Consider the following 16,496-nt stretch of genomic DNA (forward strand, 5'->3'; position numbering starts at 1 on the left):
TTTGCTTTTATTTACACAACTCTTACATGCAGTACTGTAATGTATAACAAAACATAAAAGTGCAGTATAGTACTGTACAATATATCAGCAAAATTTACAGTACTGTATAAACAAGGTGTACCAAAAAAAGACATTGAGGATCTATAAACAAGATATACAGAACTGTACAAAAACAAAAAACAAAAACGATGGGTCATAAGTCTGAACAGTCATTAAACAGAGAGGTCATTAAATGAGGAATATCAGTATACTACATCACTACTGAAGATCTGGCATGATTTGGTAGTTTCACCAAACTATCAAACTATTTCATGTTGAGCTTAAAATCAAGAAACTTTAAATCTTTTCATACATGATAACCTTAAACTTTGAGCTCTACTGAGTTGGAATTGTAGTGATGCTAAAAGATAAAAACAACAACAAAAACAGAAAAAAAATTGGGAAAACATTTAGAATTTTCTCTAGTTCATACTATCTGAACCACTCAACTGGCTCCCAACAATTGCAGCTTAGAATTTAGGATGATTTTCTAGGACTTGTTTCTTCCTCCCAAATAGAGTATAAACTCCCACAAGGCAGGATCTGACTATTTTGGTTTCTCTCCCACATTCCAAATAGGTAGAGCTGAGTACAGATTGATGCCCTTTATCTATGAAAGGATTACATTAAAGATCCAGAGAAACTGTAGAGATAAGATCAGGAATCCCTTTCCTCCCAAACAGCACATCTTAGTCAGTGTTAGGCTACTGGCCAGTGGGCAGGTGCCTACCACTCAGGCAGATGAAGGCATAAAGCCTGCACAAAGCCAGGCTGGTTCCTAGAGGACTCTTCTGCCGAGAGCCACCTCCCCTGATGTGGCTCAGTTCCTAGAGAACAAAAAGTCACCAAAGAACCCATTTTAAAAAAAAAAGTCACCAAAGAACATCTCTTCCTAGTGAACAGTTTGCCTAGGCAGATTTTGAGCACTGTTTCACATCAGAAAAGAAGAGAGGTGAGGCAGCGTGAGAAAGCTCACCTCATCACTTTCTTCTACATCCACATCACCATTGGCATCATCATCCATCAGCTTGTGGATGTTGCGGACTGCCTCAAAGCTGAGCTTCTCATCCTCACTGTGGCACAGGGGCTTGTCAATCCGGCAAAACTCTGTACAAGAAAAGCAAGAGATGTTACTCAGAACTGCTGCTCCGCCTCTATCACCCACCTATGTCAGCATCCTTAGCTTCTAGCATCTGACTCACATAGGCACTTAAACATCTATGCAGTGATATAAACCTACCACCTAGCCTTTTAAGTCCTGGAGAACATGCTGAGCTCTCCCATATAGGAGTAATGCTTTACCATCCTAATAGTTCCCTGGTAGTAAAGGTTAGTATAAGACGAGGAATGCACTTGGAACTAGACAAGAACAAGAAAAGGTCACAAGTGACAGAAAATACAAATAGCCAATTACTATGGTTTAGATATGGAATGTCTCCCAGAAGTTCATGTGTTAAAGGCCTAGTCTCCAGCAGATGGCCCTCCTAGGAGGGAGGTGGTAAGACTTTCAGGAGATGGGACCTAAGTGGAGGGTGAAGGTCATGGTGGGTGTGGCCTTACTGGGACACTAGTGTGTGTGTGTGTGTGTGTGTGTGTCTTCCTCTCCCTCTCCCTCTCTTTCTTTCTCCTCCCTCTCTCCTTCCTTTCATGTATGTCTCTCTGATTCCTGGCTGCCACGAGGTAAGCAGCTTTGCTCTGCCACATGTTCCCACCTCCACACAGTAATGGAACCAGCCAACTACGGACTGACACCTAGGAAACTATGAACAAAGATAAATCTTTCCTCCTTTAAATTGTTTTTCTCAGGTCACAGCAACAGAAAGCTAACTAACACATCAATGAGCACAAGAAAAAAGCTTAGACTTATTAGTAATTTTAAAAATACATTCAAGGGCCGGGGATTTAGCTCAGTGGTTCTGCCACCTGCCTCGAAAGCGCAAGGACCCGAGTTTGATCCCTGGTACCAAATAAATAAATAAATAAATAAATACATTCAAATGAGATACCACTTTTTGTCAAATAAACAAATGTAAATCAATACAATATTTCTGGAAATAGAACAACCAACAATTAATCCCAGTGTCTAAATAATGTATAGTTTTCCTTTTTGTTTACTTTATCTCTGCTGGTATATACAATGCCAGATACAGGCTGACTGGGGAAACTGCTCACATCTTTAGCCTTCCCATGGGCAGATCCAGCAAAGTATCTATTAGATATCTAAAGGTCCTGAGCTCAACTGATAAAACAGGCCCAGAGATCTGGAATGAAGTTTCCGATGCTCACCATCATACCACAAACCAGCACAAGTGCTTAGACCCACATTAGCTCTTTCCATGACAACTAATAATCCCTCATAAACCTGGAAAACATCTATCCTAAAGAATACACACAGAGGGCCGGGGATTTAGCTCAGTGGTTTTGCCACCTACTGCGCAAGCACAAGGACCCAAGTTTGAGCCCCGCTACTAATAAAAAAAAATTTTTTTAAAGAATATACACAGAACAAAGAGCCTGGAATCTAGGCTTAGCTCTACTATGTAACAAGAAAGATCAGCTCTCTTCCCCAAGCCTCTAGGTCATTTGAAAAAGGCATTTTGACTAAATTTCTAGTATATTTCTTCTAATTCCTAGGTTCTAAAATTCCTCTTTCCTTTTGATTTGGATCTTTTTCCCCCCAGTACTGGGGACTGAAGCCAGGGCCTTGTGCATGCTAGGTAACACCAGCACTGAAGTACATCCCCAGCACTTTTTCTTTGATTTTAATACAGGGTCTTGTTAAATTGCCCAGGCAAGGCTCAAATTCAGATCTGCCTACCTCAGCCACTAGAGTGCTGGGATTCCAGGCATGTGCTACCATACACAGCTAAAAGCAATGCTCTATAAAAGAAAAGAAAAAATATAAGATGAATAGCATGCATACAAAAGATATATCTGTATGGAACTGTTAGTTTCTCTACATGTGTTCTGCCCAATTGGATTGGGAGTAGCATGGAGAGATGGTAGGTTCTGAGAGATAGGGTAAAATACAGACAAAGACTGTTTCTCAGTTTCCTCACCAACAAGAAGTCCTGGCATGACTGTTTCATTCTTGGAACCCATTTCCAGAAAAACCATTCCCTCAAATTGCATGACTAATTCATAAATAAAGCACAGAGAGCTTAAATTACCTTAATCAATATTAACTTCTTCCCCTCAGTGTCATTTTTATAGAGCTCGGGGGGGGGGGGGCGCGGGAATTGAGCCAAGGGAGCATTGAGGTATATCCCCAATCCTTTTTTTTTTTTTTTGGTACCAGGGATCGAACTCGGGTCCTTGCGCTTTCGAGGCAGGCAGTGGAACCACTGAGCTAAATCCCCGGCCCCTCAATCCTTTTTATTTGTGACAGTGGCTTGCTAATTTGCCTAGGCTGTCCTTGAATTTGTGATCCTCCTGCCTTAGCCTCTCATGTAGCTGGGATTACAGGCCTGTGCAACCACGCCTGGCTGCCATCAGAGCTTTTCAGCTAGCACCTAATACACCCATTTAAACAACATTTATTGGGCACTGTTCATATTTAAAGCCCTATGATCAGCACCTGGCATAAAGGTATGAATCACATCTTATTTTTGTTCCCAGGAGCTCAATTACTAAAGTATGAGCAACAGACAAAACACTATGTGCTAAGAGTCACAACAGAGAAAAAGGGGGGTCAACAAACTTCTTCTGTAAAGGGCCACCTAGTAAACAATTAAAGATTTAGTTCCTGCTGCAATCTTTTTTTTTTTTTTGATACCAGGGATCAAACTCAGGACCTTGAGCTTGCAAGGCAGGCACGGTGCCACTGAGCTAAACCCCCAGCCTCTCTGCTGCAATTCTTTTTTTTTTTGGTACCGGAGATCGAACTTGGGTCCTTGCGCTTGTGCAGCAGGCAACAAAACCACTGAGCTAAATCCCCGGCCCTCTGCTGCAATTCTTAATTGCCATTGCAGGGCTAAAACATCCACAGACAAAATATAGATAAATGAGTTTGTGTTAAAAAAAAAAAAAAACTTTTTCACAAAAACAGGTGGTGCATTGAATTTAACTCACAGGCTATGTATGTTCTAGAAGATTACAGGTAACATACATAAATCACATTAGATTGACAACATTCTAACCCAAAGAATCCAGTCTTTTTATTAGCCTGCATCTATACGAGGCTTACCTAAGTACAGCACAGTTCCTAGCAGGTTTTTAAAATAATGGAAATAGTTTACCAAGCTCTAGGGAATAGGGGCCTCCAGGTTGGATTCTAGTGGCCTAAGGTCAGCCAGGACCTTTCCCAAAGTCTTATGGCAGGTCCAAGAAGTTTGTGCTTCAAACACCAAACTCTGCTTTGTAATCTGATCAGACAGGTGACCTCTGCTGCTGGCATCATCTGGCACACAGAAGGATTAGAAGAACTGAAGATAAAGAAGTACAAAAGCTTAAAGCACCATATGGCTAAAGAATCATGTCAGCCAAACTCACAAATAACTCCTTCAAGTAAGCATTTCCTAAGCTGTTTCCTCATCCCTCTGGAGACTTCTTCTATCTTTCCATCCAGGCAAGGTTTCCCTTGGTCATGTGGAAGTATCTTTGAAAAGCCACCCATTTAGCAGTGCATTAGTACTACAATGAGAGTCCTGAACTTATGGTCAGAACACATATATTAAAATCCCCCCTTCACCAGTTATAAATTGTACAATACTGAACAAATTGTTTAACTTCTTTGAGCCTCCAATTTCCCATTTGCAAAATGAGGGTAGTAATCTCCTACATAGGATTTTTGTGAGAATTAAGTAAAACTGCATTTGTTAAAACATCCAGAATAGGGCATGGCATAAAGCTGACATTCAATACATTTGCAGCACCCTTCTTTCCTCCCAGAGCAGCAAATGAACAGTTCTCATCTTCTGCTAATTTTACCCACTTTCCCTGTCATGCTATGAAGAATCAAATATAGGAGGTTCAGTCCAATCAAACTGACCAGTCATATGTCCTAGGTGAGTGGATAAATGGCTATAGCAAGACATTCACAATAGCCCGGATTCCCACAATAACTATGTGCTGTCGCTGGTAACATTTTTCATGCAGTCTTACAATTATCTGTTTAATATGTCATCTCCACCAGACTGTTATTTCCACAAAATAGGATAAGAACCATGAAGCCAGCAGCGTGCAAAGAGCCAGGTTCTCATTAAAATGTTCTGTAATTTTAAAAAATTAATACATAAATATTAACTCCACAATTATAAGTATGATTTCCTAGGGAGAAAAGAAAAGAATTCTGGACAAAAAGAAGAGCATAGGCTCAGGTTTTTAGTGTCAGGACCCCTTTATACACTTAAAAATTTTAAATCCTAGAGAAATGTTTGATATTTACCACACTAGAAATTAAACAAAGCCAGGCATGGTGGTACACGCCTGTAATCCCAGCACTTGGAGGCTGAAGTAGGGGGATCACCATGAGTTCAAGGCCAGCCTGAGCTACATAGTGAGTTCAAGGCCAGCCTGAACTAATACAGAGACCCTGCCTCAAAATAAATTTTAAAATTTTATATTTTGTTATTCATTTTAAAACAATAATAAATCTCTAACAAATTAATATAAAATAGTATTTTATGAAAAATAATTGTTTTCTGAACAAATTCATGAGAAGGGTGGGACTGTTTCAAATTTTTGCAAATCCTTTTGTTGCTGTTTTGAGACAGGTTTCCCTGTGTAGCCCAGGCTGGCTTCAGACTTACTTGGTGACCCTCCTGCCTCAGCCTCCTGAGTGCTGGGATTACAGGTGTATGCCACCATGCCCAGCTCTGCAAATCTTTTTAATATCTGGCTTAACTTAAATTGTAGCCTTATATCCACTTTCACATTCATTCTGTTGTGATGTATTGTTTTGACTAATACTAAAACGTAGATCAAGGGCCAGGGATTTAGCTCAGTGGCGCAGTTGCCCACTTCACAACTGCAAGGTCCTGAGTTTGATCACCAGTACCAAAAACAAAAAACAAAAAACAAAAAAACATAGATACACAGTTGGAGAAGGTAGGCACATTTCAACAGTCTTTTCAGGTACTTATGGTTATTCTTCTCTGATACTACACTCAAAACTGACAGCGGTCAAAGGTTACATTAACAAGAGGTTACTTGAAGTGTGAAATCTGAAACTATATAGATGAACTTTCTGTGCTCTGTAACATTAAAATCCATTGTTCTATCTTTTTAGAATATGTGCTGCCGAAGCAAGCACTGTTCTTTTTATACTTTGAATGGATCTTCTTACATACATGATTTTATAACATGATGCACCCATCATTTGGAAACTATGGCTTCACTGAATTATGCAGAGCTTCCAAATGTATACACATTTTTAGACAATATCAAAATAATCACAATTATTAATTCACCAGATTTCACCAGAAAAGTTTTAATACAGGGAAGCTGTCAAACTCACAGCAACAGAAATTTTCCAAAATCTAATTTTCACTTACAAGTTGGAATTGGCAACAAATACTATCAGTTGTTTTCTCAAAAGTGAACCATTTGTCTTATTCACTTTCAAGAAAATGTCTGCCAAATATCTAAGTCTGAATAACCACAGTTTGTCAGTTGTTCTTTCAAGTAAAAATAGTGTTTCCAGGAAAAAGGAGGTAGTTCAGTTTACAATTCAATCACACAAGTGCTTTTTCTTGAGATAACCATCAAACTTCCACATGAGCAATGTTTTAGGTGTACTTCCTATTTCATCACACAGACTACTAAAAGGCATGTATTAATAAGGTATAATTTAATAAAATGAATAATTTTTATTTGTAATATTAGAAAATATACATATGGTCTTTATTCTCATTACCTGGCATACCGCTCCTGAAATCCACAGAATCTTCAAAATGACAAGTCTCTCTTTGTATATTAATGTACTGGCTGATGGCTGGCAGCCCTTAGGTAGCTTAGGATGAAGGCTGGTCTCCAGAAAGACCAAGGCAAGATTAGAGGGTTGAAGCTTTCAGCCCCATCCCTCAACATTCAGGGTGGCTAAAGGTTAAGCTGACCAATCCATCATGTCTATGTAATAAAGCCTCCATAAAAATGCAAAAGGACAGCAGGATCTGGAGAACTTCCAGAAAGCTGAACATGTAGAGTTACTGGAGAGGGGTGTACCTGGAGAAGACACATAAGCTCCAGGCCATTCTCCCATACCTCTTCCTATGCATCTCTTCATCTGTATGCTTTGTAATAGCCAGCAAATGTAAATAAGTGTCTCCCTGCATTCTGTGATGTAATCAAGATGTAGCTCAGAAGATACAGACTTACAGCTGGTAGGTCAGACGCACAGAAAACACAACCCAGGGCTTGCAACTGGCAACTGAGCTGAGGTGGGAAAGCTGGGCCAATAGTGGCAACGGAGCCCTCAGCCTGAGGGATCTGACATCATCTCTATGTCGTCTCCAGGCAGATGGTGTTTGAATACAGTTGAATTAGAGGACATCCAGGTTAGTGTATGGAGAAAACTCTCAATCTGGTGTCAGAAGCAGGTTCTTGAGTGTTGAAGAATGACTGAGTTTTTAGTTTTTCTCTGTACCATTAGATTATTTTTGTATCAACAACTTTTTTAAATGAGAATGTGTGGAGGTGAAGAATACAGTGATTATTAGTACTATTTGGTCCTTTTCTTTAATTTGTGCTAAGGTACAAGCAGTTTTACCACTGCTTATGCAGTATCAGCACAAAGGTATACACAATGAAACACAACAAATAACATCTTAGCATTATTATTTTGATAGACAAACCACAAAACCCTTTATTTTCCTAGTGTCCAAATCTTTCTACCTCCCCAGAAGAGCCAGTCACTCACTGTTCACTCGTCTGTTTCAAAGCAGACAAAAAAAATTTTCGAGACAGTGTTTCACTATGTAGCTCAGGCCGGCCTTGAACTCACCATGTAGCCAAGGTGGCCTCAAACTCATGGCACTCCTCCTCCCTCAGCCTCCCAAGTGCTGGGATTACAGGTGTGCCCCATCACACCCAGAAACAAGGGTAAAAACAATTGTTGCATGAGACCTAGAATGAGGATGGGGCAGAGGAGGAGAAGCAGATAGTCCCTCTAAACCAGTGATAATGAATCTTTTAGAGCTTTCAGTGATACAAACAATCCACGTGCCATAGGTTCACCACCACTGCTTTAGACAAAAATGTAACGATGGAGAAGGGGAACTGGTTCAGGACTTGGTATTGGCAGTAAAGGTGCCCAGTGAAATACCTCAACTCAGCTATGCCACATACCAGGATTATCCAGGAGGGAAAAGTCATATCTGGGCTGGGTAAACCCAGCAGATCTGAAAGATGTCTTTGTGTCTGCTACAATGTCATGTCCTTGGATCCAAGAGAAGGCCCAGCTCTTCTCAGCAGGGACAAGGATTCAGAAGAGCTCTACTGCAGGACAAACCTGGTTTCTGCTGCCCAAGCAGCACTGACACAGTGACCTAACATATGAAGCTCTGACTTCTGACTTACTTCTCCCCTCAGGGTCATTCATCAAAAAGTAATCCACAGAGCTGGGCATGATCTTGTGAGGCTGAGGCAGGACCACTAGTTCCAGGATAAAAAAATCAAAATTAAAAATCCTGAAGGAAAGAGCCTCTTTCAAATATTACTGGGAAAACTGCAGAAGATTGAGGCCCATATCTCTCACCATGTACTCAACTAAAATCAAAATGAATCAAAGAGCTAAATATTAAAACAGAAATAATCTTCTAGAAGATAAATTAGGTAAAATTCATGGAAAAAATGGGTGTAGGCAAGGACTTTCTGAACAGAACTTCAGTTACACAAGAAATAACATTAATAATCAACAAGTAGGCTGCCTGGAAGGCCACCGCCACGGTTATTTTCCTTCAAGGATTGAGAGACACTGGGCATGGATGGGCAGAAGCATTTGCAGGTATCAGAAGTTCACATCTCAAATATATCTGCCCACATGTGCCAGTTATGCCTGTAACGTTAAATATGAACATGGCTATGCCTTCTTGGTTTGATATCATTGGACTTTCACAAGATTCTCAAGAGGATGAACCTGGAATGAAACGGGCAGCAGAAAATGTAAAAGCTTTAACAGAGCAAGAGGTGAAGAATGGCATTCCTTCTAACAGAATTATTTTGGGAGGATTTTCTCAGGGAGGAGCTTTATCTTTATACATTGCTCTAACCACACAGCAGAAACTGGCGGGTGTCACTGCACTTAGTTGCTGGCTTCCACCTCAGCCTTCATTTCCATGACTGATGACACTAAGAGGCTTTGTGTAGAAGTACACCGGCAGCACTGTAGTAGAGTATAAACTTTTTCCCATGCCCAATCTTAAAACTTCTAATGTTTGCAGTGTTGAAATGTTTTGCAGGGCTGGGGATTTAGCTCAGTGGTTTCGCCGCCTGCTGCACAAGCACAAGGACCCGAGTTCAATCCCTGGTACCAAAAACAAAACAAAAAAATGTTTTGCAAATACACATCAATGATATATAATAAATAATGTTTCCTTGTGGAAAATTTATGATCTTTTAAATTTCTATACATGTATTTGTAATAATGTGATCCAGAATATACCAGTATTAAAATAGGTGAGGCAGCTAGGTTCTTTTTCTCAAATATAATTCAGCAAAATAATAAAATACTGCAATAAGATTTTTTTATTACATCATTTGAAAATTACCAGTATGCTAATGATAATTTGTTCAGGTAAAATGAACAGTTTAGGTATAAATGATTTATACATGCTGTGATTTAGTCTATGGATTTATTCCTAAATTGCTTAGTCATCATGCATAGGTCTGTATTTTTCTATATGTTCATTATACATAATGATTATGATACATAAGAATTAGATGTTATTATATTATTCTTGATAATAGGGATAATGCTTTTGTCAGTAAAGAGTAACATGGCTCTCTTCATTTAATGGCCCCTTTATTTGGGGGATCAGTTTTTTTTTCCCTTGATGGTATTTCTTTTTAATATTTTCTTTTCTCAAGAAAAAAAGGTTTTCTTTTGTGATTATCCTTTATAACAGAACAAATACATTGCCTCCCTGCCATAAACATCTACTGTCAATACAGTCTATAATTTAACATTCTGAATTACAGACACGTGGTATTTGAAATCTATATAACTTTAAAAGAAACCAAACATTACTTAAACTTCTTATATTATATATTTCAAATAATTATACGTTAGTTCAAATTTAGACTTATTTAGTTATTTAGAATTCAGATAATAAAATCTTATTTTTTCTGTAAGCAGTTGAATGATTAGATCATATTCTGGCTGTACAGAAATATTTAAGACTGATTTTAAAAGCTAATTTCTTACTGAGTCCCCTTGCCGCATTACTTTTCTGTACATATGTTTGAAACCAACTACTGTAGAAAACAATCCATTAGAAAAAATTGCTAGAGGGCCGGGGATTTAGCTCAGTGGTTCTGCCACCTGCCTCACAAGTGCAAGGACCCGAGTTCGATCCCTGGTACCAAAGAAAAAATTGCTAGGGGCTGGGAATTTAGCTTAGTAGTTCCACCACCTGTCTCAAAAGTGCAAGGGCCCGAGTTTGATCCCTGGTACCAAAAAAAAAAAAAAAAAAAAAAAAAAATTGCTTTATTTTTATCTTCCAATGGTCTTACTTGAAATTTTCACTTCAAATTATTTTTAAAAATTAGTGTTTTGTGCAAACATAAAAACAAATCATTTGATTTTAAATAGTCAAAATTTCCAGATTAATAGTAAAAATTATTTGAAAGCAAATTTTGGGGTAATAAAGGTTAATCAGAACCCTATAAATGTGGAAGTTACCATACAGTTTAAAATGTAGCAAAAATATATACTTAATATTTCTGAACTATGTTAATTTTCTGCTGTATTTCAACTTACCAAAACAATGTTAAGAATGCATCTTTATGGTGCTAATCATTGAAATAATCTGGTAATGGACTACATAGGATGTTTATAATGAAGCCATATGTTTATTTGGATTTAAAATTTTTAAACAATCATTTACTATGTAATTCTGCTTTACCTTGAAGAACTCTAGACTTATTTCAGTTATACAAATCAGTAAGAACTTATTTATAGCAAGAAATATCCCATTGAAATGTTGTGCTATAATGTGGGACAATGTAAATGTTTTTCCTGCTTTCTATCAATGTGAAATAAAATATAATTCTGAAAAAAATAATTAACAAATAGGATCATATCAAATTAAAAAGCTTCTGCACAGCAATGGAAACAACCAACAGAGTGAAAAGACAATCTACAGAATGAGAAAATTTTTTTTCCAGCTATTCCTTAGAGGATTAATATCTAGAATATATAAAAATGGAAAAAATTAGATCCCCAAAATAAAAGACCCAATAAAAAATGGACAACTGAAATGAGTTGACATTTCTCAGAAAAAGAAGTACAAATGGCCAATAAATACATAAAAAGATGTTCAACATCTCTGGCCACTAGAGAAAAATGCAAATTAAGATAACATTGAGATTCCATCTTACTCGAGAAAAAATGGCTCTCATCAAGAAATCCAATTATAACAAATGCTGGTGAGGCTGCAGGGAAAAAGAAAAACTTCTACACTGTTGGTGGGAATGTAAATTATTAGTACAACCTCTAAGGAAACCTTGAGTATGAAGATTCCTCAAAAAACTAAAACTAGGGCCAGGGATTTAGTTCAGTGGCACCGCCCCTGCCTCACAAGTGCAAGGTCCTGAGTTTGATTCCCCATAGCCCAAAAAAGAAAAACCAAAAAAACTAAAACTAGCAATTCCATTTGACCCAGCTATTCCCCTTCTAAGTATCTTCCCAAAAGAGTTAAAGACACCCTGGTCCCCCCCCCCAAATAAAAGAGTTAAAGACATCATGTTACAGTGACACATGCATACCCATGTTTATAGCAGCACAATTCATAATAGCTAAATCTTGGAAACAGCCTATATGTCTATCAACAGATGTATTGATAAAGAAAATGTGGTATTACACACAATGGAGTACTACTCTGCCATAAAGTTAAACGAGCCATTCGTAGGAAAATGAATGTACCTTAAGATCATAATGTTAAGTGAAATAAATCAGACACACAAGCTTAAATATCACATGGTTTCTCTTATATGAGAAACCCAAATTATAAATAAAGAGCAAAATAAAAGATAATAATTGGAAATAAGGAGACAGATCTTTTACAAAAGGGAAGAGATTAAAAGATGGAGGGGGGAGGGAAGGAAGGGAGAGAAGGGGATGAAAAAATAATTAAAATGTGTTATGTATACGTACCAGTTCTCCATGAGGATATAATATTATGCACAGCAAACATATACTAATAAAAAATAAAAATTAAGAAAAAACAAGTTCCAGGCCACCCTGAGCTACGTAGTAAGTATAGACCACCCTAGAATATATAGAAAGACTCTCCCCCCGCTCAAAAAAAGGTAATCCACAGCTGGGCATAGTAGTGCACATCTATAATCTCAGCTACTCAGGAAGCTGAGGCAAAAGGATCACAAGTAAATGCCAGTCTAGGAAACTTAGTAAGATCGTGTCTCAAAATTTAAAAAATAACATGAAGGGCTGGGTATATAGCTCAGTGGCACAGAGCCACTGGGTCCAACCCTTAGTACCAGAACAAAAAAGTAATTCATGTCAACTATATACATATAAAGCTCCATAGCCAGACCCGGTGTTACAAACCTGAATCCTAGCACTCCAACAGACTGAGGCAAGAGGATCACAATGAGCCCAGCCTGAGTAGCTCAGTGATTAGCAGATCTAAATAGAGGAGAGAGGAGGGGCTGAGGATGTAGCTTAGTGTGAAGGCCCTTGGTTCAATCCTCAGCACTAAATAAAGTTCCATGTTATATAACATAATGTTAGTTCCACCAGCATTTCTTATTTTGTACCTTTTATGGCTTTACCTCAGTGGACTGGGCATTATACTAATTTGAGGATATCTGAAGGCAGAGTTTATGTCTTCTGAATTTTTCTCATGTACTACCTAGACCATGATATATTTACTCCTTGACTTGTTTAATATCTGCCTCTCTCCACCAGAAATAAGTTCCACAAGAGCCAGTATTTTTTATTACTCCATTATCCTCAGGGACTTGTACAATGTCTAAAACATAGTGAGTCTTCAATTAAGGATGTGCTGAATAAATGAATACATCTTTCCCTGACGTACAAAGCAGATTTCTCCTCTACTTGACTTCACCTCCCCCACACCTGCCCTGCCTTAATACTGAGGATTGAATCTAGAGCCTCACATATGCAAAAAAAAAAAAAAGTGCTCTACCACTAAACTATATCCCCAGCCCTTTGTATTTTTATTTTGAATCAGGGTCTCACTAGGTTACCCAGAGTGGTCTCAAAATCTAAGCTTCAGCTTTCCTCAGTGCTGGGATTACAGGTGTGTACCACTGTACTTTGCTTTAAATTTCACTTCTGACCCCAGCGAATTCAACTACCTGTCAGACATCTATCTCTACATGGATGTCTCTCAGGCACCTGAACTCAAGATCTCTGAATCTCAACTCATTTTCTCTCAACTCATTTTTTCTCCTTCTTCTCCAGTTAGTTGCCTATGTCAGAAACCTTGACATCTCACTGTCTTCTATCCCTCAAATTTAATCAATTACCATTCTAGATCAGTACTCCTTCACTATTTGAAATCTTATTCTTCACATAGCACTTGTCACTCCTAAATACTTAGTAGCCAATCTACAGAAATGCTAGCCATACACAGTGCTAGCGCACACCAGCTGAATATTCATCCTAGTCACTCCCTCTTAAAACTCTTCAAAAAGCATCTCGTTATTCTTAAAAGCTCAAATTTCTTAATTTGGCCAGCAAGACCCACAAAGATCTAACACCTGCTACTGGTTCTGGTCTTATCTCCAGCAAGTTCTACTTGCTATGATCCTTCTTTACACAAAGTTTCTTCCTTCATCTGTCCTTCCACATTGATGGTTCTCTCATCTAGCTGCATATGAGAATCACCTAGGTATCTCTTAAATTCTGATGCTCAGGCCCCACCCCATACCAATTAATTCAGTGTCACTGAATGGGAATAGTCATAGGTTTGTTTTTTTCATTTGAGATACACATATGGTAAAGAACATAAACACCTAGATGAATTAATTTGTATGTATGTATATGTCTATGTAACTACCATCAAAATCAAGATACAGAACATTTCCAATGCTCAGGAAGACTCCCTCCCTTTTCTCCCTTTCCAATCAATATTATCATGAGCTCCCCCCACTACCAAATGGAAACCACTATTCTGACTTTTATCCACAGTCAAGTTTTACCTTCTTTTAAACCCTCATAAAAACAAAGCATGGGTATTTTTGAGAATACAGATGCACATAGTAAGATGCTGTCACTAATATCAACGTGTTTCACAGACATAGGAACTTCTGTAACCACCACTCTCATTAAGATCCAGAATGGACTGGGATTTAGCTCAGTGGTTCCACTGCCTGCCTCACAAGCACAAGGACCTGAATTCTATCCCTAGTACCAAAAAAAAAGTTATTGAAAAGAAATACCAAGTGTTAATAAAATTTGGGCTGGAGATTTAGCTCAGTGGTTCCAGCACCTGCCTCAAAAGCACAAGGTCCTGAATTCGATCCCCGGTACCAAAAAAAAAAAGATGAAGAATATTTCCTTTAACTTAAACTATTCCTACTTGACCCTTCACTGCCAACTTCATCTCCCTTCTAATAAAACCAATTATCTGATTTCTGTCACTACAAATCCTTGGTCTCCCACAGGGCCAGAACTTCAAATAAATGGAATCATCAGTGCATACTCTGTGTCTGGCTTCCTTTACTCAGAGTGATTTGAGATTCAACCATGTTCTCACATGAATCAGTGGATTGTTCTGTTTATGTTTGAGTAGGTATACCACAGTTTGTTTATCCACTCAACAATTTTTTGTTAATACAAATAAAGCTACTATGAACATTCATATACAAGGCTTTATGTAAACATATGTTTTCATTTTCCTTGAGTAAATATTTAGGAGCCAACTTGCTGAGTTATATGATAGGAGTACGTTTAACTTTTTAAGAAATTGTCAAACTGTTTTCTAAATTACTATACTATCACTTTACACTCCCAGTAACATATGGCATGTCCAGTACCTCCACACTATTTTTTATACTTGGTGAAGCTAATGTGCAGCTCAGGTTGAGAACTACCATTTTTCTAAATTTAAGACTCTTCATTCTTTCTTTTTTTAAGGTATTTGAATTGCATTTAGTAAGCAGGAGCATAATGCCTACTAAAATCATAACTGTGATGTATAATCTGTATAGTTTTTTCTAAAATAATTGAATGTTAAGAAGATGAATACTTAGATTATACTTCCTAGGATTTAAGGATGAATACTTTTTGCCATCATTTTGTTTGAACCCTTTAAGAGACAGACATTAGGATTTAGTCATAAATTCAAATGCTAATACCTTTTTGGTTTTTTTTTTGGTGCCAGGAATCAAACTCAGAACCTTGTGGTTGCCAGGCAGGCATGATGCCACTGAGCTAGATCCCAGGCCTAGTCATGAATTCAAATGAATGGTTTTTTTTGTTTGTTTTTTTTTTGTATTAAATTCTTTTATTGGTACATTGTAGGTATACAACACAATTACATTGCTCATTGGGAATTGTACCTTTATATAATGCATCTTGGTTCTTATTTTTGTCCCATTCCTAGCCCTCCCTTCACCCTCTCCACCCTTCCTTATTTACAAAGACTTTATTTCCATTTTTTCCATTTCTCAGCATTTTTTCCTTTCCCTTCTTTCCTTTCCCCTGCCCCTCCCACTACCCCTAACCCTTTGGACCTTTTCTTCCTATTTTACATTATCGATTATTCATTCTAATCATTGGTACATTTTAGGTATACAATATAATGACATTCATCATTGGAAATTTGCACCTTTACATAATCTCTCTTGGTTCTTATTTTTCACCCTTGCCCAGCCCTCCCTTCAACCCCTCCAGTCCTCCCTATTTACAAAGATTTTGTTCCTATTTTTCCATTTTCTCATATTAATCCCATTCCCTTCTATCCTTTCCCCTAGCCCTCCCACTTCCTTCCCCTTTGCCCCTTTTCTTCCTATTTCACATTACCTATTATACATTTAGTCCTTATTTACACTTTCAGTTTCTCACACCAGAGAAACTATTCGGTATTTACACATGTGTGTCTTATTTAATTCACTTAAGAGTATTGCCTCAATGTGCATCCACTTAGCTATAAATGTCTCTAATTTCTCATTCAAATGAATGTTTGATTACTTAAAATGAACCAGTTTGGTCAGTATACAAGTTAGATAAAGTAATTACAGCCACAATTTGATGATAGGAAAATTCAGACTGATCAAAATAAAGGTGGTGCTTTAAATGGAACAACTTG

The 16,496-nt window shown here is 37.9% G+C and overlaps 1 protein-coding gene across 3 annotated transcripts in view; it reads right to left on the minus strand.

Moving 5' to 3' along the window:
* The window catches only part of Stim1 (stromal interaction molecule 1), a 232,239-nt gene that overhangs the window by 105,586 nt on the left and 110,157 nt on the right, over positions 1 to 16,496 (minus strand). For all 3 annotated transcript variants that reach the window (XM_004863332.4, XM_004863333.4, XM_013064988.3), the window contains exon 2: positions 1,016 to 1,146. In XM_004863332.4, coding sequence (XP_004863389.1) covers positions 1,016 to 1,146 — 131 coding nt within the window. The remainder of the gene's footprint in view (positions 1 to 1,015; positions 1,147 to 16,496) is intronic.

The sequence above is a fragment of the Heterocephalus glaber genome, unplaced genomic scaffold (genome assembly GCF_053883595.1).
Source record: "Heterocephalus glaber isolate CG9 unplaced genomic scaffold, H.glaber_assembly_v1.0 deba00001428, whole genome shotgun sequence".
Lineage (NCBI taxonomy): Eukaryota > Metazoa > Chordata > Mammalia > Rodentia > Bathyergidae > Heterocephalus > Heterocephalus glaber.